At 37.7% G+C, this 27,110-nt stretch overlaps 1 protein-coding gene across 2 annotated transcripts in view; it reads left to right on the plus strand.

Annotated features, from left to right (window-relative positions):
- AP2B1 (adaptor related protein complex 2 subunit beta 1) overlaps positions 1–27,110 on the plus strand; it is a 105,212-nt gene that overhangs the window by 47,119 nt on the left and 30,983 nt on the right. Inside the window, exons 14-18 of one of the 2 annotated variants that reach the window (XM_019732556.3) lie at positions 3,264–3,456; positions 15,613–15,654; positions 16,478–16,624; positions 17,692–17,837; positions 24,239–24,368. In XM_019732556.3, the coding sequence (XP_019588115.1) occupies positions 3,264–3,456; positions 15,613–15,654; positions 16,478–16,624; positions 17,692–17,837; positions 24,239–24,368 (658 nt within the window). The remainder of the gene's footprint in view (positions 1–3,263; positions 3,457–15,612; positions 15,655–16,477; positions 16,625–17,691; positions 17,838–24,238; positions 24,369–27,110) is intronic. The other variant, XM_019732559.3, reaches the window with a different exon arrangement.

The following is a 27,110-nucleotide window of genomic DNA, read 5'->3' on the forward strand; positions in this document are numbered from 1 at the left end:
GTCCCTGAACCCCCTTCTCATCTGGCAACCATCAGTTCTCTGTATCTATGTGTCTGTTTCTGTTTTGTTTGTTCGTTGATTTTGTTCTTTAGATTCCACATATAAGTGAGAGCGTATGGTATTTATCTCTGACTTATTTCACTTAGCATAATATCCTCTACGTCCATCCATATTGTCGTAAATGGTAAGATACCATTTTTTTAATGGCAAAGTAATATCCCATTATATGTATGTATGTACCACATCTTTATTTAATCGTCTATTGATGGGCACTTAAGTTGCTTCCGTATTTTGGCTGTTGTAAATAGCACTGCAGTGAACATAGGGGTGCATATGTCTTTTGAATTAGTGTTTTGAATTTCTTTGGGTTGAACCTTCTTCTCTCTGTGGTTCTCTGTGTATTATTCCTGTAGGGAACTTACCTACTAAACACAGCTGTCATTACAGGGTTTTCCAGTTCACACCATGTTTTCATTTGATCCTCTCTAAGGTTACAAAATAGAACTCTGTGATTTGGTGACATTGTTACCATTTTATTGATGAAGAAACTTTGTCTCAGAGAAATTGCTGCTTGTCCAAAGTCATACAACTAGTTGGTTAGTGGAGCCAACATTTGATCCTAGTCTTCTTATTCTAGATCCCCTGCTCTTCCTGCCACAGCCTTGTGTTACTCTGGTGATTTCACCTGAGATGTTTTATGGATTTCTTCTCAAGTTTCTTTTTCTAACTGACTGCCAGTCCCTCGTCCTTAGCTGTCTGTTGAGCTTCTCTACTTGTTTTTCTTACTTGAAACTTAGCAGAATTGAAAACAGCATATAATTTTCCCCATCATTCCTCCAGATTCCTCTATGATTATAAGGAGCGTCACTGGTCTTTTGCTTCTTGGTTTTTGTTTATTCTCTAAATTTGATTCTTCATTCTTCTTTGTCCTCTATTTTTCAAGTATTTTTAAAACCTACCTAGGTTTTTAAAGAAAAGATTTGTTTCTTAATGGAATTTTTGCAGTGTTTTTGCTTTTTAAAAAGTTTTTATTACATAAATCTTAGAAAACATGCAAGATAGAATCGTATAATAAATTTGCGTATACTCATCACTCAGGTTCAATACAGATATCACTGTTTTGCTAATGTTGTTATTTGGCCATCGACACATTTTTTTGGGTGGGGGCGAGCTGGAGTATTTTATATTCCAGACCTCATGTCATTTCAATCATAAATACTTTAAATGTTATCTGTAATAGATAGGGACTTTAAAAAGTCTCAAAGTATTATCAAGCCTAACAAAATTAAATTTCAATAATTCCTTAGTAATAATTAATAATTCCTTAATATTCAGTAAGCTGTCTGAACTACTTTCAGATTTTCTCCGTTACCATTCTCTGTTCGCTTTCAAATTTATCTAAGATTGGTCTTTCTTTCTTTCTTTCTTTCTTTCTTTCTTTCTTTCTTTCTTTCTTTCTTTCTTTCTTTCTTTGTGTCTTTTAATGTTTGGAAGAGTTCACAGTGAAGCCATCTAAGCCTCGAATTTTCTTTGGGGGATTTTTTCCCCCCACTTTTTAAATTGATATTTATTTATAGTAATCTTAGTATTAATAATGCACTAATCTTTAGTGTATAGCTCAGTAGGTTATTACATATGTATACACTCATATAACCACCACCCTGATCAGATAAAGGGTATTTCTAGCACCCTAGAAGATTCCTCTAGCCCTTTTGCTATTAATACCCACCCTCAGTGTTTTGACTTCTGTCACTATAGATTAGTTTTGCATATTCTTGGACATCATATAAATAGAACTATACAGTATTTACTCTTCTGTGTCTGGCTTCTTTCATGCAACATAATATTTATGAGACTAATCCATGTTGCGTTATTAGTTGTCTATCCCTATTTATTGGTATATAGAGTCCCATTGCCTAAATATGCCACAATTTATTTATATCTTCTCCTGTTGATGTACCTGTATGTTATTTCCAGTTTTGGGCTCCTGTGGATAAAGCTGCTATGAATGTTCTTGTATGTCTTTTGGTAGACTTACATACTCGTTTCTCTTAGGTACACACCTAGGAGTAGAATTGCTGGGTTACAGAAGAGATGTATATTTAGCTATAGGAAACACTGCCAGTTTCGTTAAGTGATTGTACCAATGTACACTCCTTCCAGCAATGTATATGTAAGAGTTCTAGGTGATTCACATCCTAAGCAGCACTTGGTATTGTCAGTTATTTAAATCTTAGCCATTCTGGTGGGGGTGTGGTGGTATCTGGTTGAAGTTTTAATTTGCATTTTCCTGATGAGTAAAGATGAAGTACCTCTCCATGTTTATAGACTGCTAGTATATCCTCTTTTGTGACATGCCTGATCTTTTCCTTATTTCTTAATGAGTTGTCTTTTTGTTTGTAGGAATTCTTTATATAATTGAATGATTGTGAGAATTCATTGTATAGAACTAGTTTTCAAAGTTCCAGACTAGTTTTCAAAGTTCTTTTCCTCATCTCTTTTCCCAAATCTTACCAATCCCAGTCTCTGCTCCTACCAATAATAATTTTTTCACCATCCTAAAATCAAATCGTTTGCACAAATCATCCCTTCCTTTTTGGAGGTTCTCTCCTCAGTACTTTCTCACAACTATGCTGTTCTTCAAAATCTAGTCACAAAACCATTCTCGCAAGCCTTTGGAATCAGCCCCACCTGGTTTTGTTTTTTATTTCTCATCTGTATCCTGTCTATATGCAGATACTCACACAATGCTCGTTTCTGCTATTACACAGTGACTGTGCTTTTCATTCATTTTGTGAATGCTAATTGTTTTGTTGTTAGAATGTAAGTTGACAGAAAAAAAATTTATATATGTTATATATATTTGTATATATAACATATATACATTTGTGTGTGTGTGTATATATATATATATATATATATATATATATATATATATATATATAAATATATATATTTATGTATTTATATATATATTTTAAATATTTCCCCAGAGTTCTCATTGTGGTGTTCCTTCATAGAGTAGGTTCTCAATTAAAATTGACCGACTGATGAAGTTATGTAGTATACATTTATTTTCATTTTAGCAAGTGTATTTCGATAAAAACAAGAATTGTTATCATCTCTTCATGTATGTCAACAAATGATTGTAAAATCAGAGGTTTTTTCCCTCCTGTGTTTTACATATCTGACATTCACCTGTTGCCCTGCTATTATGTCCCAGATAAAACTGACTTTTTTCCCTTCTTTGTGTGTGTCTACAGCACTGATGCAGGTGACAGTCCTGTTGGCACCACAACTGCCACCAACCTGGAACAGCCTCAGGTTATCCCCTCTCAAGGTGACCTTCTCGGGGACCTTTTAAACCTTGACCTGGGTCCCCCAGTCAACGTGCCACAGGTCTCCTCCATGCAGGTGGGAGCAGTGGATCTCTTGGGAGGAGGACTAGATAGTCTGGTAAGCATCTTTCTGCCTTCTTTCTTTTGGTTATTTTTAATTCTTGATATGCTAAAAAACTTCAAATTATTCAGCTTTTTAGAATTAGACGTTTCTTTGTTAAGCAAAGCAATGTCCTTTGATAAAGGACAGAATTATTTGTCTTTAGAGGATTAATTAATTATACTATCAGTGGGATGGGTTATATCTGCAAGTGTACAGGATTGTTTTATTGTCCTGCCTCTAAATAGAACTTTTGATGTTGAATCAACCTCTTGTTTAGCAATCTTAATGTTTAGTGTCCTTTCCAGAGCTTATTATTGCTCCTGCTTCTTAACTCTGGAGAGCCCCTGTAATTCCCCTTTTGATCTGAATAGCATTTAAGTGACCTCATAGAGAATATCCTATTTTGAGGCTTTCAAAGCTTGGCCTTTTTAATATTTCATTGGTTTATGCCCTGTCTTACGCTAAAAGGTTTTGTGGCAGCCACTTGTATAAAAACCCTACATTTATTATAGTTCGGAAGTACCGCTTGACTGGTTTCTCTTTTCCCCTCCTTTCCCCCACCCCACCCCCTACCACCTTGTCATACTTCCAATTTAATTAGCTTCCAGGATTCTAATATTAAAAGGCTCCAAAGCCCAGAGTATCTGTGAATATGGAATATGTGCCACCAATAGGAACCAAACTAGTTTTGGTTGCTGTACAAGATAAATGAGAAGTAGTAAGGATGACCTTCCACCTGTGTAGAGAAGGCCAGAAAAATCACTTGGCTCCCAAACTGGGTACTTAACTGGGATGAGGTTAGTCAGGCTTTTAGCTAGACACTTGTAAATAGATTTTTGTCGACTTGATGACTATAAAGATGCCCAACAAATTGATTTATTTCCCTACATCAAATTGGAAGACAGATACCATAGATACAAAAATATATGTTCTCAGAGATTACATACACAAAACAACCGTATTTTCTGCTTCATATACCAACATTTTATCTTCTATTTTATGAGCAGTATTCTTCTCTCTTGGACTTAGGCCAGCCACTACAGGTACGTATACTTCGTGGCTGGCAGAGTCTGAGGAAATAGCATTATGGTCATAGCTCTGTGGGTTGTGCATTTTGCTAATTGAAAGTCACTGCTTTCAGAGTCTACACTGACCAAGCTCTGGACTCCAGCTGTAGTGACACAAATGAGCACTCCTGTTGTGTTTCTTGGGAATATAAGCATTTACTTTTCATATTCGTATCTTTCATGAATGAGTTGAATGAGTTGTAAAAAACAACAGCTTCTTCGTATGATCGTTCTGCGTTGCTGTGTAGCTTCCTCATAGACGCAGGAGACTGACAAATGAGTATTGAAATATTTCCGTATTCATGGAGACTTCCAGAAATCCCTTATAAGCATTGAAATAGCTTTTCCCATTCTGTCGACACATCAACCAGTTAAATGTTACGTTTTCTTCAGGTTTATGCCTTAACAACCCTACTTATTAATTTCCCTGATGGCTCATTGAACCTAAGAGTGACAAATCAAGTTTAAAGGATGGAGGGGAGAAAGAAGCCCTATGCTCTGACGTTGCTTGGCCCAGGATTCTGCTCTTGTTTCTTGACCACTTTAGCATGGAAGGAAAGATACGGGTTATTTGTGTTTGGCTTTGTATTTGCTCTTGCTAGCCCCTAAAATCAATGCGTTTTCTCCTTATTTTACGTAGCTATTCAGTCATCTGTTAGAATTCCTGAATGTGTTACTTCAGATAGAAAAACTGTTAGAACTTGCTTAGAATGTAGTAGACAGTGGCACACATGGGCCTTTTTTCTATTTTTTGGTAAAGGGTGTTCTTTTGGGAGGGTGAAGAATAAATTGGATTTCTTAATATTATACAGCCTTTGTATGAAGGCCCTGTGTAACTCTAAATTTTAGCTTTTTCTGATTTCAGCGTTTAAAATGTTATACTTGGTGTTACAGCCCCAGAAAGTGTTTGCATGCAGTTTTCTTCAACTTATTCTGGGATATTATAAGTATATCCTAGAAATCAAAATAAGAAGGAGTAAAAGCCCCTTTTTTGCTCTGGATCTGTACATGGTTGAATGTATATATACTCACAGAACCAAGATTCATTCCTTTTAGGAGAACATGACAAGGAATGCCTAAATCTGGCTGTGTGGAAGATGAATTGCTAAGGCAGCAGTAGACTATGCCATTTAAAATGCTTTTATTGTTCGTGTGCAAATTATCTAATTTAAAAAGGAAAATAACCCTCAAAGTTTTCACTTTATCTGTACCAATAGTGCCATTTCTTGAGTGAATTCTGCCTCACAGCAGTGCTTCGTCCACTATGGTGTGCATCGAAGTCTCCACAAGTTCCTATATAGGACACTCTAATTTAATTGGTCTGGGGTGAGACCTGCGAGTTTGCATTTCTAACAAGTTCCCAGGTCCATGGACCACATTTTGCATAGTAGACATAAATATCTGTGACCACTGTTAACCACTTCGGTTTGGTGTTTATAGCTGCTGGTAAACACAGATGCCTTTTTCTCTTGACTTCAGTAGTAGACACACTTCTAGAAAGAGAGAGCCTCTTCTGCCCCAAATTAATTGAGGGAGGACAAGAAACTTGCACTTATTTTGGTAAAGATCTTTTTTTATTCTCTAGGAAGAATAATGTTGCTAGGAGTGGTAGAATTTGACCCAGACCCCCATTTAAAATATGGGCAGGATTGGAGTTATGTGGTTGCCTGGCAAGCAGCACTGGGGTTAGCTCAGTGTTATGTCAACAAGGCCTCTAGACTGTGGCCACTGCTTTAGCTTTGGTTTCTAACAGCACCTTACCTATAGAGGTCAGTGTTGTGCTGCTAAAGAAGCATTGGCAGTTACTAACCCTTTATTGCAAGCGTTGTAGTTCGCAACTCAAGCTGCATAATTATTAATAGCACCATATTGTAAAGAATACTATCAGTATTTGGGCCCAATAAAGTAAAGAGAGTTTCTGGGAAACAGGACCTAAACGTTGGTATTTTTAAAAAGATACCCAGGTTATTTTAATTTTGCAGCCCAGGTTGAGAACATTGAGCCAAATGAAGTTACAAATGGAGTTGGGTAGAGATATTAAAAATTGATCTCTAAGCCAAGACAGTAATTTTCACAGAAGAATTATATTCCAGTGAGCCTCTTTGGCACCTCCTACAAAATTAGGTCTGTCTGGCTTTACCTTTGTTTTTTCCCTGCAGGACATTTTTCCATTGTGTTTTGCTGTTAGGCGATCCAGTCTGTCAGAAGTTGGTCTGTCAGAGTGGTATATGACCAAATTGGGTTAGTTGCTCAGTCCCAGGGTCCTTTTTATCCTTGCTCATTTTCCATAACTAGAGACTGAAAATTAGTTTGTTTTTTTGGATTGTCTACCCATTTTCTATTCCTCTGTCTAAAACTGATCTTCACTGGAAGATACTGTTATTCTTCTCTTCTCAGATCCTGGCGATCCTTCACCTTCTTTCATTATTGAACTTGTGAAATTTTGATATTTAGTGAGTTGAATTTTTCTAGAATTTTCATTCAAGAAATACAGTAGATTACCCCCCCCACCCCCACTCTGTCCCCCAATCCACAGTTTTACTTTCCACAGTTTCATTTACCTGTGGTCAACTGCGGGCCAAAAAAATTAAATGGAAAATTCCAGAAATAATAAGTTTCAAATTGTGCACAGTTCTAAGTAGTGTGGTGAAATCTTGTGCCCAGGATATGAATTATCCCTTTGTCCAGCATATCCACCTGTCCATCGTTAGTCACTTAGTGGCCATCTCAGGAGAGAGAGAGAGAGAGAGACCACATTCACCTAACTTTTATTACAGTATATTGTTATAATTGTTCTATTTTATTATTAGTTATTGTTGTTAATCTCTTACTGTGCCTAATTTATAAATTAAACTTCCCCATAGGTATGTATGTATGTATGTATGTATAGGAAAAAACGTAGTATATGTATATGTACATATATAATGTATTATACATATGGTTTAGTACTGTGCGGTTTCCAGCAGCAACTGGGGATCTTGGAATATATCCCCTTCAGATAAGGGGGGACTACTGTATTCTCTTTTGCTTGAAGTCTACAGGTAGTTTCTTCCTTTTTAGTGTGAACTTAACTGTAGAATGATTCAGGGACTGGAACTTAACATCTGTTCTACACGAACTTACATCTGTTCTACACGTAAAGCATGATGTTGTACTATTTAGATGTAGGCTTGCAAAAGTAGTTATTTTGGGTTTTTTGTTTCTTTGTTTTAGAAGCTATGTATGTATCTTTTGACCTCTGATACTGAATCTAAGAAACTGCTCATTCTGGGTAGTATGACTTTTCTCACAGTGCAAATCCTTCTGGTTTGTAGTGTGGGAGGTGACCCAAGGCCCATGTACATAACTCTTGCATATATGTTATAACATGTGCTAATGAGTCTGACATCTGTGAAGATCAGTAAAGTAATAATTGAACCTTGACTATTTGTTGCCTTTATTTTTAGGCTGTCAGCAGAGGCCTTGGCTAAACTATAGTCTTTTGTTCATCCAAGGTGTGGTGTACTATTCTATTTAGATAAATGGTGCTATGGTGCTATTGTGCATCAAAAATGGAAAGGAAGCATTATCCAGAGTACCCTTTCTCTATGCTGACAAAGGATTTCCTGCCAGAGGAATGTGCTCTCAGTGTGCCCTGCTGGAATGGAGTGGAATAGAGGAGAAACTGCCTTGTCCTGACTCCACTGCATGTTTTGCAAAGCCTCCCCCTCTGTTCCTTACAGGTTTTTACCTTTCTGATATTTTAAGTCATGAACTATTTTAGTAACAGTTTTGAGGGTTTTTTTCCTGGCCTGTGGGGAATCCATTATACATACTAGTTTTGCATTTTTATATTTCTTCCTCTGGAATAGATTTGCAGTGATTTAAGAGCTTACGTTTTAGAGTTGGTGGTGTTGTGGAGGTATCTTTGTAAATTGTGGCCCACACTTCTCTGGTAAATTCTTCAATGTGACTTCTATAACCTTTTTTATTTTTATTATTTATTTATTTATTTTATTGGGGAAGGGGAACAGGACTTTTATTGGGGAACAGTGTGTACTTCCAGGCCTTTTTTCCAAGTCAAGTTGTCCTTTCAATCAAGTTGTTATCCTTTCAATCTTAGTTGTGGAGGACGCAGCTCAGCTCCAGGTCCAGTTGTCGTTGCTAGTTGCAGGGGGCGCAGCCCACCATACCTTGCGGGAGTCGAACCGGCAACCTTGTGGTTGAGAGGACACGCTCCAACCAACTGAGCCATCTGGGAGCTCAGCGGCAGCTCAGCTCAAGGTGCCCTGTTCAATCTTAGTTGCAGGGGGGCGGGGCCCACCATCCCTTGCGGGAGTCGAGGAATTGAACTGGCAACCTTGTGGTTGAGAGCCCACTGGCCCATGTGGGAATCGAACCGGCAGTCTTTGGAGTTAGGAGCATGGAGCTCTAACCGCCTGAGCCACCGGGCCGGCCCCCTTTTTTATTTTTTTATCAATGCATAGATTTAGTCAAGGCTGGCTTCTAGCAGTTATGGGAATAATGATCAATTATTGAGTGCCTCTTCTGTGCCAGTCCTGTGCTAGAACTTTTATAATTTCTAATCCTCAAAATAACCCTGCAAGGTGATTGAGCCTCATTTTATGGAATATTGAAGGTTGCATAGCAAGTAAGTTTCAAGAGTTGGGATTTGAGCCCAGGACTTTTTCACAACTTCAAAGTTTATATTCTTTACAGTATTCTGTGATTCCTCCAGTTTGTTTGTTATTGTCAACTTCTAGGATAGAGTCTAGTCTCACTTAACTTTGGTCCTTCTCAAACTCTGGGGTACACAATATCTGGGGTACACAGCAGAGTGCAGGGTGCTTTTAAAGCTGCAGAATAAACTTGGCTCACTGTCTTACAATGTCAGTCTTAATTAATGGAAATATGTAAACACAGACTGAACACCGATGTGTTAAGTCTTAGAATACAAAATTGCCTGAATGTTTAAGGTAAAACACAAGGTTTGTTTGCCCTAGGCCTCTCCATGCCACACATCTCAGGTTCCCTGGGTGTGTGAGTTTAGGCTGGCATGCCACTTGGCGGCCCATGAAAGTTTGAGAAGGACTGTAGAAGTATATTTATTCGTGAAAAGAGGAACGAGTTAAGTTCATACATACATCTTGCAGCAAAAGGAACAAGATTGTTCATCTTACCCTCTTTTAAGTAGAGCCGTGAAATCACATCTTCTGTCTATTTGTCAAGTGAGTTGTGATATAAAGCACTAGTACTTTCAGGGCAAATAAATGATGTGCAGGGCATTCTTCCACTGAAAACTAGCTGTCAAAGCCACTCAGCAATACAATACGTTTCCTCTCTAGAAAGGGCTTTGGCCTGGGGGTGGTGGGTGGGCAGGGTTCTTTTTCCACCCAAAATTGGTTCTATTCTTATGTGTTGGCAAGGTTGATGCAGATATGGTGGTGCTCTCGACCAGTTAATGGAACAGTTTTGTCAGCCTTTCGTCTATTTTTTTATAATTTTCTGCAATAAAATGATTCATTTCAAAATTTTCTCCCCAAGAAATAATACAGCCAATAGCCCTGCTTATATGGGTAGTAGAACACTTATTCACGCAACAAGTGTTCTCTGGCAGGCTCTATTCTATGTACTGGGAATATAGTTGTGACAAGTTCTTACGAGCTTATATTCTAGTGAGGGTAGACCGATGACAAACAAGTACACAGTTAAGGTAGTAAATGCTACAAAGGAAAATGAGACAGGATGCAGAGCTTCTCTTGGAGATTTTTATGATACTCAACATTGAGTTCTGTCTGACCTGAGACAGTCTAAGGACTTGATGTCACATTCTGTTCTCTCTCCCATCTCTGGAAGTAATCTGTTACATCCCCTACTTTCCTGCTGATAGAAGCCTTTTTCCTTCAAGTTTAGGGGTGTTCTGATGGTGTTGTATGATCTAAATTCATTTGTGCTATTCCACAGCAAGTCTGTTCTCAGCTATCAATTTAATAGCTTTTCCATGGTTACAGATTCTTTTCACCAATTTGGTTAGTTATCATTTATGATGCTTTTCTGAACAGCTTTTTGAACATCAAATTACAATTTGCAACCCAACAGCTGAAAATCCTACTTTCACCTAGGAGATGGTGTGTGTCTTCTAAAATCTAACACCCTAATAAGAAAAACACAGATTGATGTTTTATTAATTGTGATGGGTATCATTGTACACTGTTTTTACATCGTTCTTTTTTGACTCCTGAATAACCAAACTCTCAGTAAGCTACGTATATGACTCCCTTCAATTAGGTCCATTCTGGAAGGCATCAAATAAAAGAGGCAGTAATCTAGACAGGAGCCAAGAACTATCTGAATTTAAGATCTACCCTCTAATTAATAGCATGTCTTTAGATACTCAGACAACGCCATAGTTTTAGAAGCAGGTAAGTATACTTTGGACTCGTCAGTTGTTTTTCAAAGGGGCTAATCTATAATCCAGATCAGTCATTGTGATCATTTCTGGGAATTTTTATTTTTATCTGCTCAATGGCCATCTCATTTGATACTATTTTATAAAAGATTTTTTAAATAAAAATAATCAGCCAGATTTGTTTCTTTATAGAACTTTAGTCTTGCATTCTGTGTATTCCCGCTATTGTAACATATTGCCATTGGAGTGAGAGTTTTTCCTTTTGATATCTAACTGAATTAGAGCTGTATACAAACTCAGCTCTCAAACCTGGGCTCAATCTGACTGTGCTGCAGAGCTCATGTAACCATGTTGAAATCCCTTTAGCCCATAAGTTATGATGGGTCACCATGAAATCAGTGCTTTTCATCCAATTACTGAATTAGCAGTGCAAGGACACATTATCGTGTACTTCAACATGAACTGAACCCCAGTCAGCACTACTTCAGGCAGGATAGTGTGGCCACTCTTTGACAGTAGCCAAATATTAGTATTATTCTCAGTGCCATTTAACAACTACAACTACTATAATTTAGACTGAGGACTGAGGGAATTATACCACTAGCAGGAAATTTGGGTGTTGGCTGGAGATCTTTAGGAAAATTCTGCTCAGTTTTCAGCATTGAAATTCTTTTCCTGAAATTGGCACCTCTATTTCCTTTTTTTTTTTTTTTAATGAAAGCGCTATGTCCATTTTTCTCCTTAGTATTTGTATTACATTGGCACATAAGTAAGCACTACAAAAACTTGTTACCAAATGAATGCAAACTTATTTATGGTGATTGTTAACACCAGCCTTGACAAGTTCTCTTAAATAGAATATCTTTTAAAATATCAAGGTTTTGATCATTAGTTTCATGATGGCACATATTTTAAGGAAGAAAGAGTAACTGATCAGACGTTCTGCAAAGTGAGTTTGAGGATCAGTTTTTATTTTCACGCTTGAATCGAGGACTCTTGCGTTCTCATCTTTGTGACAGGAAGTCGAGTGTCTAATGGTGTATTACAGAATCTGTTACCCCAAGTGGAGGGCAGTGGTTGAGCTGCGTGGATTAACACCTCACATTTTCCCAGCACACTTATGTGCACATAAAGATTACCTCCTTATATGTCCAGGAAGGAGACTGACAGGGAGATTGTATTCAAAACACTTTGGCCTTCTTCCTGCTCCTGCCCTTCTCCTTTTCTTACCCAGCCACTCATCTTGTTTTCAATTACTAGACCCAATACAGAAGTGCATTCCTTGAAGTTTACTGAAGTTTACTTAACACTGAAATGTTTGCTCTTCAGGCTACCAGTGTTACCCCTTAATTTTTCCTTTTTGAGTCTCCAGCACCTCTATTTCCTTCATCTTCCTGTGTCCTGATTTAGTTAGCCAGTAGATAACATTATTTCCTTCATAGAGAAAACAGCAGTGTCAGTAAGGCAATCTGGGAGCAATGGGAGGTGGACAGCTCTGAGAGACTCCCAAAACAGTATCTAGACACGTAAGACTGAGATTAAAACCGTGCCCTACACACCTATCCTTTTTCACTTCTGACTCCCACCAGCTCATTGGATAACAGTATCACTGAATTTTCACAAGTCTTAATTTGATTTTAGTGCCCTACCGTCTAAGTAAGTGTAATATAATCAAACAGATAAATCTTGTCTGACTCCAGATAATACCAGGAACTGAACTGAAATGGTTAATGGCTGGTCAGGTCGACATGACAACTTTCCTGGGTTCTTCTGTTCAACTTTCTAGCCCACCCCGCCTTTTTTTCCCTTGATTACTATCTGCACCATCCTGCTTGTCACTGTGGATAGGAGAGGACTCCCTATTAGTCACTCATGCCATCACTCTGCTATCACCTTTGTCATATTTTCAGAAAGAAGGTAATAACTTAGAATCTTTCTCAGTTCAGAGGAATGGTGCTGAAAAAGCTTTAGTTTTGCTAGTTAGAAAACATATTGCGATTTTCCTTTCCCTTTGCTCCCTGGACATAGCATAGTTTAGGTGCACCTTTATACTTCTGGTTGTATGTCTCTCAGATCCCTTGGATCCTGTCTCTGTCAGATCAGAGTTCTTTATTCTAGCTGAGTTGTATCTGCAATACTGAACATAAAGAAAGGAGTATCAGGATTTCCTTTCAATTTCTTCCTTGGTTTTGAATTGAATTGACAAGCAGCATGGCAGGGGAGAGTACATTCAGATCTTTTCTAGCTAAGATAATGCTCATAAAATACTCAAAGATAATAAGAATGATATCTAAGAAAATAAGGGCTATAGTTGGGCTTTATTTCCTTTGGCCTAAACACCACCAGTGAGTGCCTTTTTTTGAATTTAGCATATTTGATAAAACTGCTGTTTCTTTTCCAGTGTGTTTTTTCTTTCTTGCTGTTGAGTGCCAACCAGGTCTGTAAAGAATTGCGTCTCTTTCAAGCTTAGATTGTAAGCCTGGCCAGAAAGGAGGATAGTGATTGGTGGGAGAGGGAGTAAGCCAATTAGAAAGTCATAAAACCAGATCAAAACATCAGGACAAATGAGACATTTTGCATCCTCCCCTTCCTTAGAAAGGGTTTTTCTTTTTAGTCAATTTCTAACTTCCTTTTTACTTAAACGTTATTTTCAAAGTCATTTCTGAACAGATCAATCTTGTTTAAGTCCAAGTAATAGTTAATTCTCTAAGGCAGTGGTTTTCAACCTTGTCTGTACAGAAGAATGACAAGGAAGCTTTTCAAAATTCTGATGCCCAGACTACACCCCAGAACAATTAAATCACTGTATCTGGGGGTGAGACTCAGGCATCAGTATTTTTTTTTTAATTCCCCCCTCCATACACACACATAGGTGGTTGATGCCATTGTTTACCTAAGGTTGAAAACCACAGTTAGTGGAGCACAATTGAAATAGTTATTAATACTGTTAGAAAGCTTGAAATCTTAGTCTAAGAAACTTCCAGGTTTTTATGAAGGAAAAAATTAAAAACTAAAGACCTCCCATAATCAGCCTACCTTTGTAAACTTCTGTGACTTTTTAACCCACATGTCTATCATGTGCTCCAGTTTAATTGAACTGTACTCCCTCATTCTTGATCATGCTTTTATTCATGTTTTTTCAGCCTTTGTTCATGGTATTTGTTGACAAATAACCTCCCATTTTTGCTTTTTATAATCCCAAACTACCACCTCTTTGAAGCTTTTCATTATCCTCCCGCCAAAAGGAGACACTTCCCTTTAGAACTTCCCCTTTTTCCATTAGTATGTTCTGTATGGTTTTGCATTCGTGTTTTACTTCTCCTGCCAGTTTGCAGAGCCTGGGTCTTATTCATCTATGTATTCCCCTCATTGCCTGACATCTTTAATTCCCAGTAGTGCCTTGTATCCCAGCAAATATTACATCTGTGTTTGTTTGAATAAAAGGAATTTTATGCTTTCCAGATGTCATGCTACAGATGTGTACAATTGTAGAACCAGGGAAAAAGCAGATTTTGGCCACCCCGTTTTATATATCTGTTCATTGAGAAAATAAATAAATCCTCTTTCCCAAATCCCAAAGACCAATAGTTTTGTTTTCTAACACAACCACAGCACAAAGATTTCTTAAGTTCCTACCACTAAATGACAGAGAGTAAAGGAAACATTGTTTTGTAAAGCAGACGTAAACCATGTGGTGATTCAAAGAGGAATTTTAGGTTTACAGTGAGAACTAAGGAGGAAGCAAACATGGAACTGTAGCAGAAACAGGTGGTTTGGGCTTTTTCAGCATCCCCATTAGTTGTGTATTGTGTGTTTTGTTTCTTCAGCTCTTTTCAGCTTTAGTTCTTTAATGCTTTGGTCGTGGAAGACTGACTTCGCGGTGAATTATATAAGAGCCTTGAGGAGGGAAAGGGCGCAGCTAAGACCATGTGGGATGATTTTCCTGTCACTTGGCTAATTAAGTTAGTTTAATTCTCCATCAGTTAGCATACTTTTAAATGTTCTACTCCAAATAAATCACAGCATTTCTCCTTAGTAGCATTGACCCTGAGAGATATTTGAGGCATTGCATGCCTTCCCACTTTCTCCCCAAGTAGGATATCTTTCTATCCCAGCTGTTTTCTTTCTTAGGAAAGTTCTAACTCTAAAAATTACTCTTGTTCCTATAATTTTTGAAGCTGGAAATTGTACCTCAGTACTGGTTTGGTTCCCACCTTCTCAGTGGGACAGCAGGTTTTGTAGATCAAAGCACATTTTAGTTTTTCTTTGCTTTTCTTTTTTTCACCCTGAAATTTCCTTTTAAAGAAAAAAAGCCATATTCAAAATATTACTGCTTAAAGATAGAACTTCTTGGAATATGCAAGCTCTTTAAATCTTGCTTGGGTTTGTGCCTGTGTACCCCAGTGGAAAGATTGGATCTGAAACATCCCTGAGATGTCTCAGCTCCATCTTCTTTCTAAGTTTTTTCAACCCTCCCAGCCCCCTGCCACACACACACACACACACACACACACACACACACCATCACTGCCACTGCTCCGTTCACCTAGGACATACTTCTTTGCAATCTAAAATTTCTTTAGGTTTTGGGAGACAAGTTGAATAGCATGTATTCCCAGCAACTTGGTAGAGCAATTTACAGATTCTACATGGACATCTAGTACTTAGCTAAATGAACTCTACCTCTCTCTCCTCTCTCTCCTTTCTCTCTTTCAGCTTGGCAGTGACCTTGGCGGGGGCATTGGAGGAAGTCCGGCAGTAAGTGCCATCCGTTTTTTTCACCATGGGATGCGCTGCCCCTGTTTGATGTCTTTCCCATGCACACGTTCTCAGACCAGCCACCGCTGCTGTCTGACACTGCACACCGAAACTTCTATATGAAGAGCAGAAAGTAGCGTAGGGTCACTTGGAACCTTTGGGGACATGCATTACATGTGGTATAGGGGCATCTTTAGGGATTACAGTCTAGTGTCTACAGAGATCTTTGTCTTCCTAACATTAAAGAGCTAAAGGAAATGGAATTTCCCCTCTTGACTGGAGAACGCTCTTACTCTCTGGTGTCATCTAAAAAAAACTTGACAGAGTCAGTTGGACTCAGAGTGAGACTCTCCTTGTAAGTTAGTTCTGGGGATGTGAATATCCCTCCCCAGAAGAGTTTCCTACTAGATATTTACACCTAAATGGGGAAGTAAGACTTGCCTAGACCCAAGTGAAAATGGAACTGCTGTCTAAGTTGGATGCTTCTCCTTCTATATGTAGAAACAAACTCCCCTTTGTCAGGGTACCTGTAGGCCTTTTGCACAGAATCATGGAAGCTAAAATTGGAAACAAAAAATCTTGGATCACTGTGTTCCTGGTCGTACTAATCGCCCTCTCTTGATAGAACTTCTGAAGAGTGTGTGTATCTTATCAGTGAAGATTAAAAGGACAAAGAATATACTAATTCAACTCCTAAGAATATTGTAATTATGGTGTATTCTTACTGATTTATCAATACTACTAAAATACAATATAGCAACATTTTAAGGACCATTAATCTCTTCTTCCCAATGCTCCCCTCCCCTGCCTTTTTCTTCTGCAGGTGGGACAGTCCTTCATCCCTTCGTCGGTACCTGCTACCTTTGCTCCTTCACCTACTCCTGCCGTGGTCAGTAGTGGTCTGAATGACCTGTTTGAACTCTCCACGGGCATAGGCATGGCACCTGGTGGATATGTGGCTCCTAAGGCTGTGAGTAAAGCAACACTTTCTTAGTGGACAGGACCCAAATTACTTTGCTTCCAATGTTTGTATTACTGATAATAAAATTCAAGGTTTGGGCTCTTGTTTTGCAGGATTTAAGAGGAAGACGAAAGGTGGTCCTCAAGTTTAGCAGTAGGAAGCAGTGTAGTATTTTTGTTAACCATTTTTACAATTAGACTTAATATTGGAAATACTGAGTATTTGGGTTTTGTTCTCATGTTTAGAAATAGTCTAGTTTGTCAGCACTGCAGTCAGTCTGGTGTAAATTTGACATCCAGTGCAACAGTGGGGAAAACACAGTGTAGAGAAGTAACATTTTTACTCCTCATTCGCACCATTTCCCTTTGCTGAAGTTTGGTTTTCATGGATTTTAGTGTACCTTTTTAGAGGTCTGATTTATTTAGGTTTTGCGTCATTGCTTGATGTGACGCTCAGATGGAAATTCAGAAGGGGAAAGAAACTACTTTTACTGTAGTTTTGGGACCAGGGGTGGGTAATGAATGAATTATATATAGAGAATAGATACTCAGATGATTTAAGCAACAAATAGTACTATTTACCAGAAACTACATCAAGAGTTAAAAATATGCATAAGACGCAGTCTTTACCCTTGAGGAGATTACCAGTAATGGTTCTGGTAATGAGAAAAAAGCCTTCAGAGATTATACTATGCATTTTCATTTGTAGATTCAGTTTCTTTCCTTTTAAGCCTTTCACCAAAGCTACTAACAACAGCTACTTTATACTCGTTGGAATTTCTCTTTGTATATCTTTTTGATAGCAGTAGTAAAATGACCAAGTTGAACAGAAGGTGGAGAAGAAGCCAAGGTTACGCTTAGACTGTTTTTGTCTTTTGGTTCTTAAATAATTGAGAATTATCTCAAAAATGGGAAAATACGATTTTATCCAGAGCCTTTTGCATCTGACTTAATATTAGAAAAAAAAAATCACCATAATTGCCTGAGGAAGTGAAATTTTAATTTTTGTTTATTCAAAAACAAATAGCATCGAGATAAATCTTATTTAGTTCCATTGGGCTTTATGCTATATTTCAGGTCTGGCTGCCTGCAGTAAAGGCTAAAGGCTTGGAGATTTCCGGAACATTTACTCATCGCCAAGGGCACATCTATATGGAAATGAACTTCACCAACAAAGCTCTGCAACACATGACAGACTTTGCAATCCAATTTAACAAGAATAGGTGAGAAATCGGAGTCCTAGCTTGATCCTAAGACAGTCGTGTATGTACCTGGTGCCCAACAAGAGAATGTGCCATTAACAATGGGTGAAAATTCTCATGTTGGCAGATGCTAGATGTAGAGTGAATACTGGCTGTTGCACGTCTATTCAGTGGTCTGTTTCAACTCTGGAGGCCCTAGGGAATTTAGTTGGGAAACTCATTCACTTGGCATGAGGAAACCAGAACTTATTTAATGCTTTCTATAGGATTCTAGGACTAGAGTGTTTTTACTAAAACAGTTTATCAAATAAAAAAACTTTTGATTGAAATCCACTTACTCATTCAACAAGCAATTGTTTGGCATCTGTGTGCCAGACGTTTCCAGGTACTGAGGCTAGAGTGCTGAACCAAACAGATGTGTCCAAAGCTCACATTTTGGTGGGAAAAAATGAACGTATAATACTTTGGTTGATGTCAGAAATATAGAAGACAGTATACCTGGTTAACTGAACAATCACATGTAGGCTGACTGCTTTTAGCAGTGAATCCTCTCTTTATTAATGAGAGCATGAAGAAGTAAAGTGTTGATGTTCTGTAGTTCGGAGATATCAGTGGTTTTTATTAAATTTTGTGGTTCAGGGAACTGACTGCTAGACTTTGATGGCAGGTCCATTCATTCATGAATACAAGATATTCAAACTTGTTTCTAACAAAGTAGTAATTGTACCTTTGAAGCAGATTTAATAAAATCGTAAATGACAACTTGTATCAATAACTGTCTTAGTTTTAATCATTTGGAAATAACTTTTATACCCTGGATTTGAAAGTTTGGCAGGTTAGAAATCAGTTATGTATCTACAAAGTCTGTGTTTCCTTCTGTCAAGACCAGTTATATGTCCAGCCACTTTTTGGGGAGCTGGCCATGCTAAAGGCTAAAGCTGTTGGGAGAATATATTATAGTAAAGGCAATCTGCTGAGCCTTCCTTCGTATTTTCATTTCTATTTGTCTTTGGTTTTTTTCAAAATTTTAAATAGTCTGATACTTACAAAAGTTTATATTTTTGTTCTGATAGTCAATCTTTTTCCTTTATAAAATACTATTAGTCCCTGCTTTCTACAGGTAGTCTATTGATTTCCTATCGTAATGTATATTTTCTCCCCTCCCCCGTTTCTCACCTAATGTCAATAGTACTATATCTTGGGATTTACTTTTGTACTCTTAAATATGCTTAAATTTCTACTGCTTGGTTTGTCATTTTTGACCTCCAGTTATGACAGATGGGGCCAAGAACTTATTCTACTTTCTACCCACTTGCTCCCTTTTCCTCGCATTTTAATAAATTGTATCATTTCTACCTTTTATTCTTCCACCTTTATCCCTGTCTTTGTTTTGTCTTGGATTTGTGCTTACTGCCAGTCGTTTTATTTAAGTTTCCAGCGTCGTTTCTTAGATAAAAGGGCTTCTGTGAACAACAATTCTTGAATTCTTGCAGGGTCAAAGCTGTGAACTTTATAATTGAAAATTCTTGACTCAAATTCTTTTAAATGTTTTACTCCAGTGGTTTTTGTCATTGAATATTCCTGTGGAAAAGTCAGTTGCCAGACTGATTTCTGCCCCGCCCCCCACCCCATATAAATCATTTGATCATTTTGTCTGGCTCCCCATAGTTTTGAAGTCCAGTTATTATTATTTTTGTAAAGATTTTATTGGGGAAGGGGAACAGGACTTTTTTGGGGAACAGTGTGTACTTCCAGGACTTTTTTCCAAGTCAAGTTGTTGTCCTTTCAATCTTAGTTGTGGAGGGTGCCATTCAGCTTCAAGTTGTTGTCCTTTCAGTCTTAGTTGTGGAGGGTGCAGCTCAGCTCCAGGTCCAGTTGCCGTTGCTAGTTGCAGGGGGCGCAGCCCACCATCCCTTGCGGGAGTAGAACCAGCAACCTTGTGGTTGAGAAGATGCACTCCAACCAACTGAGTCATCCAGGAGCTCAGTGGCAGCTCAGCTCAAGGTGCCGTGTTCAATCTTAGTTGCAGGGGGTGCTGCCCACCATCCCTTGTGGGAGTCGAGGAATTGAACTGGCAACCTTGTGGTTGAGAGCCCGCACTCCAACCAACAACTGAGCCATCCGGGAGGCAGCTCAGCTCAAGGTGCCATGTTCAATCTTATTAGTTGCAGGGGGCAGAGCCCACCATCCCTTGCGGGACTCAAGGAATTGAGCTGGCAACCTTGTGGTTGAGAGCCCACTGGCCCATGTGGGAATCGAACCGGCAGCCTTCAGAGTTAGGAGCACAAGAGCTCTAAACGCCTGAGCCACTGGGCCGGCCCCTGAAGTCCAATTATTTTATTAGGATATTCCCATTGTTGTCCATTCTGGATCAGCCTTTCCTGGAATAAGGTGTGTCCTGTCCATGTATATACATTGAAGTCTCCTGTTTCAGGAAAGTGTTCAGGGTTTATGTTTAAATATTTGTACTATTCCATTGTCTAGATTTTCTTGTTCGGAAAATTATGCATTTATGGCTTTTAAATTGTCTATCTTTTATATATACTATCTTTCTAATATTATCTATAAATATTACAGTTTATATCTCATGACCCCCTTTTTACCCAGAATCACAACACTGACCAAACTCTTTAATATCATCTAATATCCAATCAGTGGACTTTTACAGTTGTCTAGTATTTTTGTACAATTTGTTTTGTCTGAACAGGATCCCAGTAGGGTCCCCATACATGCCAATTGGTTGATAAGTGTCTTAAGTCTCTTTTAAACTATAGGTTCCTCTTCCTGTCTTTTTTCCTTGAAATTTATTTTGTAAAAAAAAAAAAAAATAGGTCTTTTATCTGTGGAGTTTCTCACAATCCAGGTTCTGCTAATTATATGTGTAAATTGGAGGCAAATCTGTAGGATTGATGAGATTTAGACTTCGTCTTCTGGCTAGAGTGCTTCATGGATAGAAGTGATCATTTTCTCTCATTTCTATTTTATATTATTTGCTTTTTCTCGTTCTTTATGTCTCTTAACTGTTTACTGTGGTGTCTCTTCTATTGTTCTATGTAGCTCTATCTCTGCCCTTATAATTGTGTCTTGCTATAATTTTTTGTAAATGAAATCACATGGTATAGAGTCTTTTGCATTTGGTTTCTTTTGCTTAGCGTAATGCTTTAAGATGTGTCCATAGTTCATTTCCTTTTATTGCTGAGTAGTATTCCAGTGATAAATGTACCACAATTTGTTTACCATCTCACCCATTGGTGGAATTTGCGACTGTTTCCAGTTTTATCTTTTGTGACTAAAGATAAAACCTACAAGTCTTTGTGTGGATATATATTTTCAGTTTTTCTGGGTAAATACCTACTAGTGGTATTGCTGGGTCATATGTGTGAGAGTTCCAGCTGTTCCATATCCTTACCAGATTTAGGCATTCTTATACATAGATATACATACGCTATTAGGTTGGTGCAAAAGTAATTGCGGTTTTTGCAATTGTTTGTAACCTTTTAAACCACAATTACTTTTGCACCAACCTAATAGTATCTCATTTTAATTTATATTTCCTAGAATGACTAATGATATTAAGCATTTTTCCCCCCATAAGTTTATTGGCCATTCTATATCTTTGGTGAAGGAAGTATCTGCTGAAGTTTCCCCCCTCTTTTTTTTGATTTTGTTATTAGGATGTAAAAGCTCCTGATACATTATGGATACAAGTCCTTTGTCAGATATATAGCTTGTAAATATTTTCTCCCAGTCTGTGGCTTGCTTTTATTTTCTTAACAATGTCTTTCAAAAGTTAAAAGTTTTTTATTTAAATAAAGTTCATTTTATAATTTTTCATTTTATGACTATGCTTTTAGTGTTATATCTAGAAATCTTTGACCCACAGTTACAGATTATTTTTTTCTATGTTTTTTAATGGATGTATTATATAAATTTAGTTCCTACATTTACTTTTATAATTTGTTTTAAGATAATTAAAAATACGGTATAAAGTAAGAGTCAAATTAAACTTTTTTCCATAGTAAGTCTTGAAATCAGATAGTATAACCTATCCAACTTTATTCTTTTTCAAAAATTGTTTTGGCTGTTACAGGTCCTTTGCTAGGATTTCAATTGAGTACAGTGACTCTAGATCATTTTGGGGGAGAATTGATGTCAAACAATGTTGAGTCTTCTAATCCATCAGCATGGTGTACTCATATCTCTCCATTTATCTAGGTCATCTTTAACTTAACTCTGTAATGTTTTATAATTTGTCATGTATACGAGTAGATCTTAAATATCTTTTGTCAGATTTAAGTATTTTGTAGTTTTGATGGTATAGTAAATAGCATTTTTTTGTTTTAATTTTTGATTGTCGCTAGTATATAGAAATAGAATTGATTTTTGTATTTTGAGCTTGTATGACGTGTGATTAAAAAATACGGTGAGTGTCTAAATAAAAAAAATTATTACATTAAAAGACACATTGCCATTGATCCCCCTCAAAATACTCCCCCTCGCTTAAGTGTGTTAACTGGGATAACACACTTATCCCATTGTTCTTGCCACTTTCTGGAGCAGTTCTGGAAGTCCTCTTTCATGAGTGTCTTTACTTCATCCTCCATCATGACAATGCTCTGTGTCACACATCGCTTCTGGTATACAACAGTTTCTGTCAAATAAAAATATTATGGTGTGTCCTCATCCACCTTATTCACTGTATCTGGCACCGTGTGACTTCCGACTCTTCCCCAAAGTCAAAATGATTCAGGACATCAAGGCAGCCACAACAGTATAACTGAAGATACAAAAGATTCAGAAAGTGGCAAGAACGAAGGGATAAGGGTGTTTCAAGCAAGGAGGAGCATTTTGAGGGGGATAAATGGCAATGTGTCTTTTACTGTAATAAATTTTTTTCTCAACTGTATTTTGTGATCATATCTTGTATCTTGCAACTTTGGTATACTCACTTATTCTATTTAGTAGTCCCTTTATAGATTCCTGATGGTTTTCTACGTAGATGAATCATGTTACCTGTGAATAGAGAGAGTTTCATTTTTTTCCATTTCAGTCTTAATGCTTTTTCTTCCCTCCCCCCTTCTTCCACCTCCACCCCCACTCCGTTTCAAGCTGTTGTTTCTGTCTAGTTGTGTAGGACACAGCTCCCTGGCCCATGGCCCGCAGCAGCACTCAGCAGCCCATGGTAGCCTACGCCTGCCTCTGGCTGCTCAAGGCAGCCCACCTCCAGGGAGAGCCATTGTTCACAATCTTAGCTGTAGAGGGCCCAGCTCACTGGCCCATGTGGGAATCGAACCAGCCACCTCGGAGTTAGGAGCAGGGCGCTCCAACCACCTGAGCCGCTAGGCTGGTCCCGCCTTTTCTTTTTCTTACTTGATTATACTAGCTAGGATCGCCCATAAATGTTGAGTAGATATGGTAAGAAGGGACATGTTTGCCATGTTCTGGTTCTATTTCTATAGGAAAAGTATTCAGTTTTTCACCGTTAAGTGCAATGTTAGCTGTAGGTTTTTCATGGAGGTTGAGGGACTTCCCTTGAATTCCTAGTTTGCTTAGTTTTATTATGAGTGGTCATTAAATTTTGTCAGATGCTGCTTTTGCATTTAGTAAGATGATCACGTAGTTCTTTTTTAGTGTATTAATATGACAGATTACATTAATTTTTCAAATTTATACCACTCTTGTATTTCTGGAATAAATCCTATTTGGTCAGGATATGTTATCTTTTTTATGAATTACTGGATTTAATTTGCTAAAGTTTTGTTGAGTATTTGTTGCCTCTATGCTCATGATGTAGCTCAGTTCATTTCTAACATGATTTATTCTTTTGTATTATAGTTTCTTTTCTGAGTTTTATTGGCTCCCCTTCACCTTCTCCTATTATCTGGCCATCTCTTCCCCAGGTGCTTCCTTCACTGTTGTGTGTTCTTTTGTTGCTGCAATTGCATCATTAAGTGTATTTTCCCCTTAACATGTATAAATGTTCCATAATTGCATTTGTTTCGATGGCAAATTATTTTCAAGTACGTTTTGCTTGTCAATAAGAAAGATGTACTGTTGTTTCTCCATTTTTTAAGAATAGTGTCTTTGAATAGGTGCTGCGTATCTACCATTTTGATACTCCTGTTTGAATGAGTTGGAATTTGCGGGACTAACTATTAGCAGGAGGTTCCTGTGGAAGAGGAAGATAAACCAGGGTAGTACTCTGGGCTTTGTTGCTCAGGAACTCTCTTTCCTTTACTATGGTGTAACCAGTGTTACAGTAAATGAGAATTGAGCACCTTGTGTCCTGCTATTCCTTCATTTAATATTAAAAAAAAAAATTGTGTTTCCTTCAAATGGAGTAAAAAGCCATTAAAACCCAAAGATGTGGCTACATCCTGCCCCCTGATTAACCTCTGGGATTTCTTCATCCTCTCTCCTAGCTTTGGTGTCATCCCCAGCACGCCTCTGGCCATCCACACACCACTGATGCCAAACCAGAGCATCGATGTCTCCCTGCCTCTGAACACCTTAGGCCCAGTCATGAAGATGGAGCCTCTGAATAACCTGCAGGTTAGAGTTGTACTTCACTCGGGGGTACAAGCTGGCATCTTGCCAATTTTATTTATACATATAAAACAACCCCTCACTGTTCTCTATATTAGAGTTGGTCATGGAATAGGATTTGCAATAATTGCATGGAAAAGAGTTTTAGTTTTTTTAAAAGTCACGATTGACTTAGAAAGTTATTCTTTTATTCAACAAACATTTAGAAACTTAAGATCTTATTTACAAACTTTTTTTTTCTGAAGACTTTCATAGCAATTTTGAATGTTACTTATATAATGATAGATCACAATAGAGAACTATGAGGTTATCTTTAAACACACAAACATGTATAGTTATCTGGATTTAAATACTCCCTATTAGCACATAGCTATGATAAGTATAGCAGAATCTTATAGGAGCTCAGAATTTTATCAGGGTCTACAAAAGCCTCTCGATCTTGAAGACATTGAATTTTGTTGAATGTTTAAGTACTAGTTTAGAGTTTCATTTACTTTTTATCTATTTTGAATTTCTCTTGAAATATAAGCCTTCTGGGGTTCAAACAGCATGAAGGCAGAGTGGTACGCTTGTGAGCTGAAGCTGTAGCAGCCCTAAAGGGATGTTAATTCAGGTATAAGCCCTAGAAGTTGGGGATTTGAATGTTCACGGACAGGAGAGAGAGCCTTGGGCCAGCCTGAGGTGGGGAACTATAACTGATCCTGCGTTCGAGTAAAGCTGAGCCTCTGGAAGGGCAACTTACCTGAAAAGGGAACTAGAAAAGCATTTTCACTCGGGCAAGTGATAGAAAAATTTCTGTCTGACCAGGGTTCTTGGCGGCCTCTTGTGAGAAATCCAGAGCCCAATATTATGCCAACCGTGGCGTAATATATGGGTACATAGTCCAAATATATACTAGCTGTGTAGGGGCAGTATTCTCCAAACCAATACATCAATGTAAAATTGGTCCAGGACTGGTGAAATGAAACTTTGGGGCCCTCAGGACTCTGAACTGAAAAGAAAATCTCTCCCGAAAATGAGCTCCCGATTTAACAACAACAAAATTTTTTTTAAAAAAAGAAGGAAAGCTGCACTGTGAAGACAGTTAGAAGACAAAGCAAGGAGGAGGATTGGTATTCTTCTTCTACCAAGAACTTGAAATGATAGAATAGTCTGAATGAGACTATAAAATATGTTTAAAATGATTAAAGACAAATACCGACCTTCCACTTTCCAGTCAAGACAGATGAGATCCCATTGCTTAATCTTCTGGAAATACCAGTGTGAGATCCTAGTACTGATGGTGAAACATCAACAGTAAAAGTACTTGGAGTTAAAAACTAACATCCCTCAGTAGTTAAAATACCAACAAAACAAGCCTGTTTGCTGGTTCACTAACTACCTAGTCGCCACAGTAGTTGACTGCCTCTTTTTCAGCAGAGGGTATAATGATTTAGAGTGAAAATGAGTGAGTCACAATATAACTTGGCTCAGACTAAAGGAACAAAACAAGGATTACTGTGCAGATAGAATTGGCTGTTACTATGATGAGAGTAACGTGTTAAGCGGCTTTTCCAGCACAGAATCCTGAAGTAACTAGCTAACTAACTAACCCAAATCTACATCTGCTCCCTTTTTATTGAAATCTAACCTCCTGTTTTCCCACAGAGCCTCAAGCCTAATGTTTGAGGACAGTCAGCATGAGTGCAAGAATGCTTTACTTTAGAAGTAGAAAAGGGAATTTGGGTCACAGAAACCAGGGCAAATTTTCTGCTCTTAAAAAAGAAACAGTAAATAAACGAATGTCATTTTACTTTCCTATTTGCATTTCCATTTCGTAGTCAATAAAATGAACATCCCCAGTAAGAATCCTCATAAAAAACGATGAATCTTACTTAGTCCAGACCCCTCCATCAAAAGTGTTGCTATGGTATTAGGACTAACAAGTTTTCGTTTTTATAAACCTGACATTATAAAAAGCAAACTTAAGCATTTTCCATCTAAGGAGAATGTAATAAAGTATCTCAGCTTCTCTAGGGAAAAAAAATTTCCATCTGTAGTCAACTACTGATTCTCCAAGTTTTCCCCATGGATTCTCTTCTTTCAGGGATGTTATAATTATGGCTATTTTCTCATTAATTGGCATTTCCCAGTGGAGAACTTAAGCAAAAACTTGAAAAGAGAAAAACTTTCTTTCCCTATAAACAGCTCTACTTAATGTCTGCTGGTGGAAGTTGAAACTAATGGCTAAACCTAAGGTAGATAGGTTACTTTAGATTTCAGCTTCATTCTTCCCTTGTCCCAATATGAGCAAAAGAATCAAATCTTAACTCCAACAAGCTTAAACCATAAGATCCAGGTAAAGATTGACTGACATTTAAACATTATATTTGCATAATGTTTAAATCCAAAAGCTCGTGAAGGAAAAATTAGTACTTTTCTAGTATTCTAGACCATAAAATCAGGGGTAGATAGGAATATTTGGGGGTTGAGGCAATGAAATTTTGAATGCAGTGTGGGTTTTAGCTATTTTGGCTAATTTGGTATCAATATATAGAACAAGTAAATCAAACCCAGATGCCAGAACTGGAATGTAACACTTAGTACAAAAACTTTTCACTAAAATGCTCATCAAACTACTTAATGGCTTATAGTCTGTTTGAAGCACTATTGAAAGGTTAAAAAAACACTGTTCCCTCTTCAAATGTAAAATAGATTATAACTTAGAGACAAGAATTAAATACCTGGCAGGGATTTGAACCTAAAAAA

Source organism: Rhinolophus sinicus, chromosome 12, assembly GCF_057876585.1.
Source record: "Rhinolophus sinicus isolate RSI-liver-muscle chromosome 12, RSI-T2T, whole genome shotgun sequence".
Taxonomy (NCBI): domain Eukaryota; kingdom Metazoa; phylum Chordata; class Mammalia; order Chiroptera; family Rhinolophidae; genus Rhinolophus; species Rhinolophus sinicus.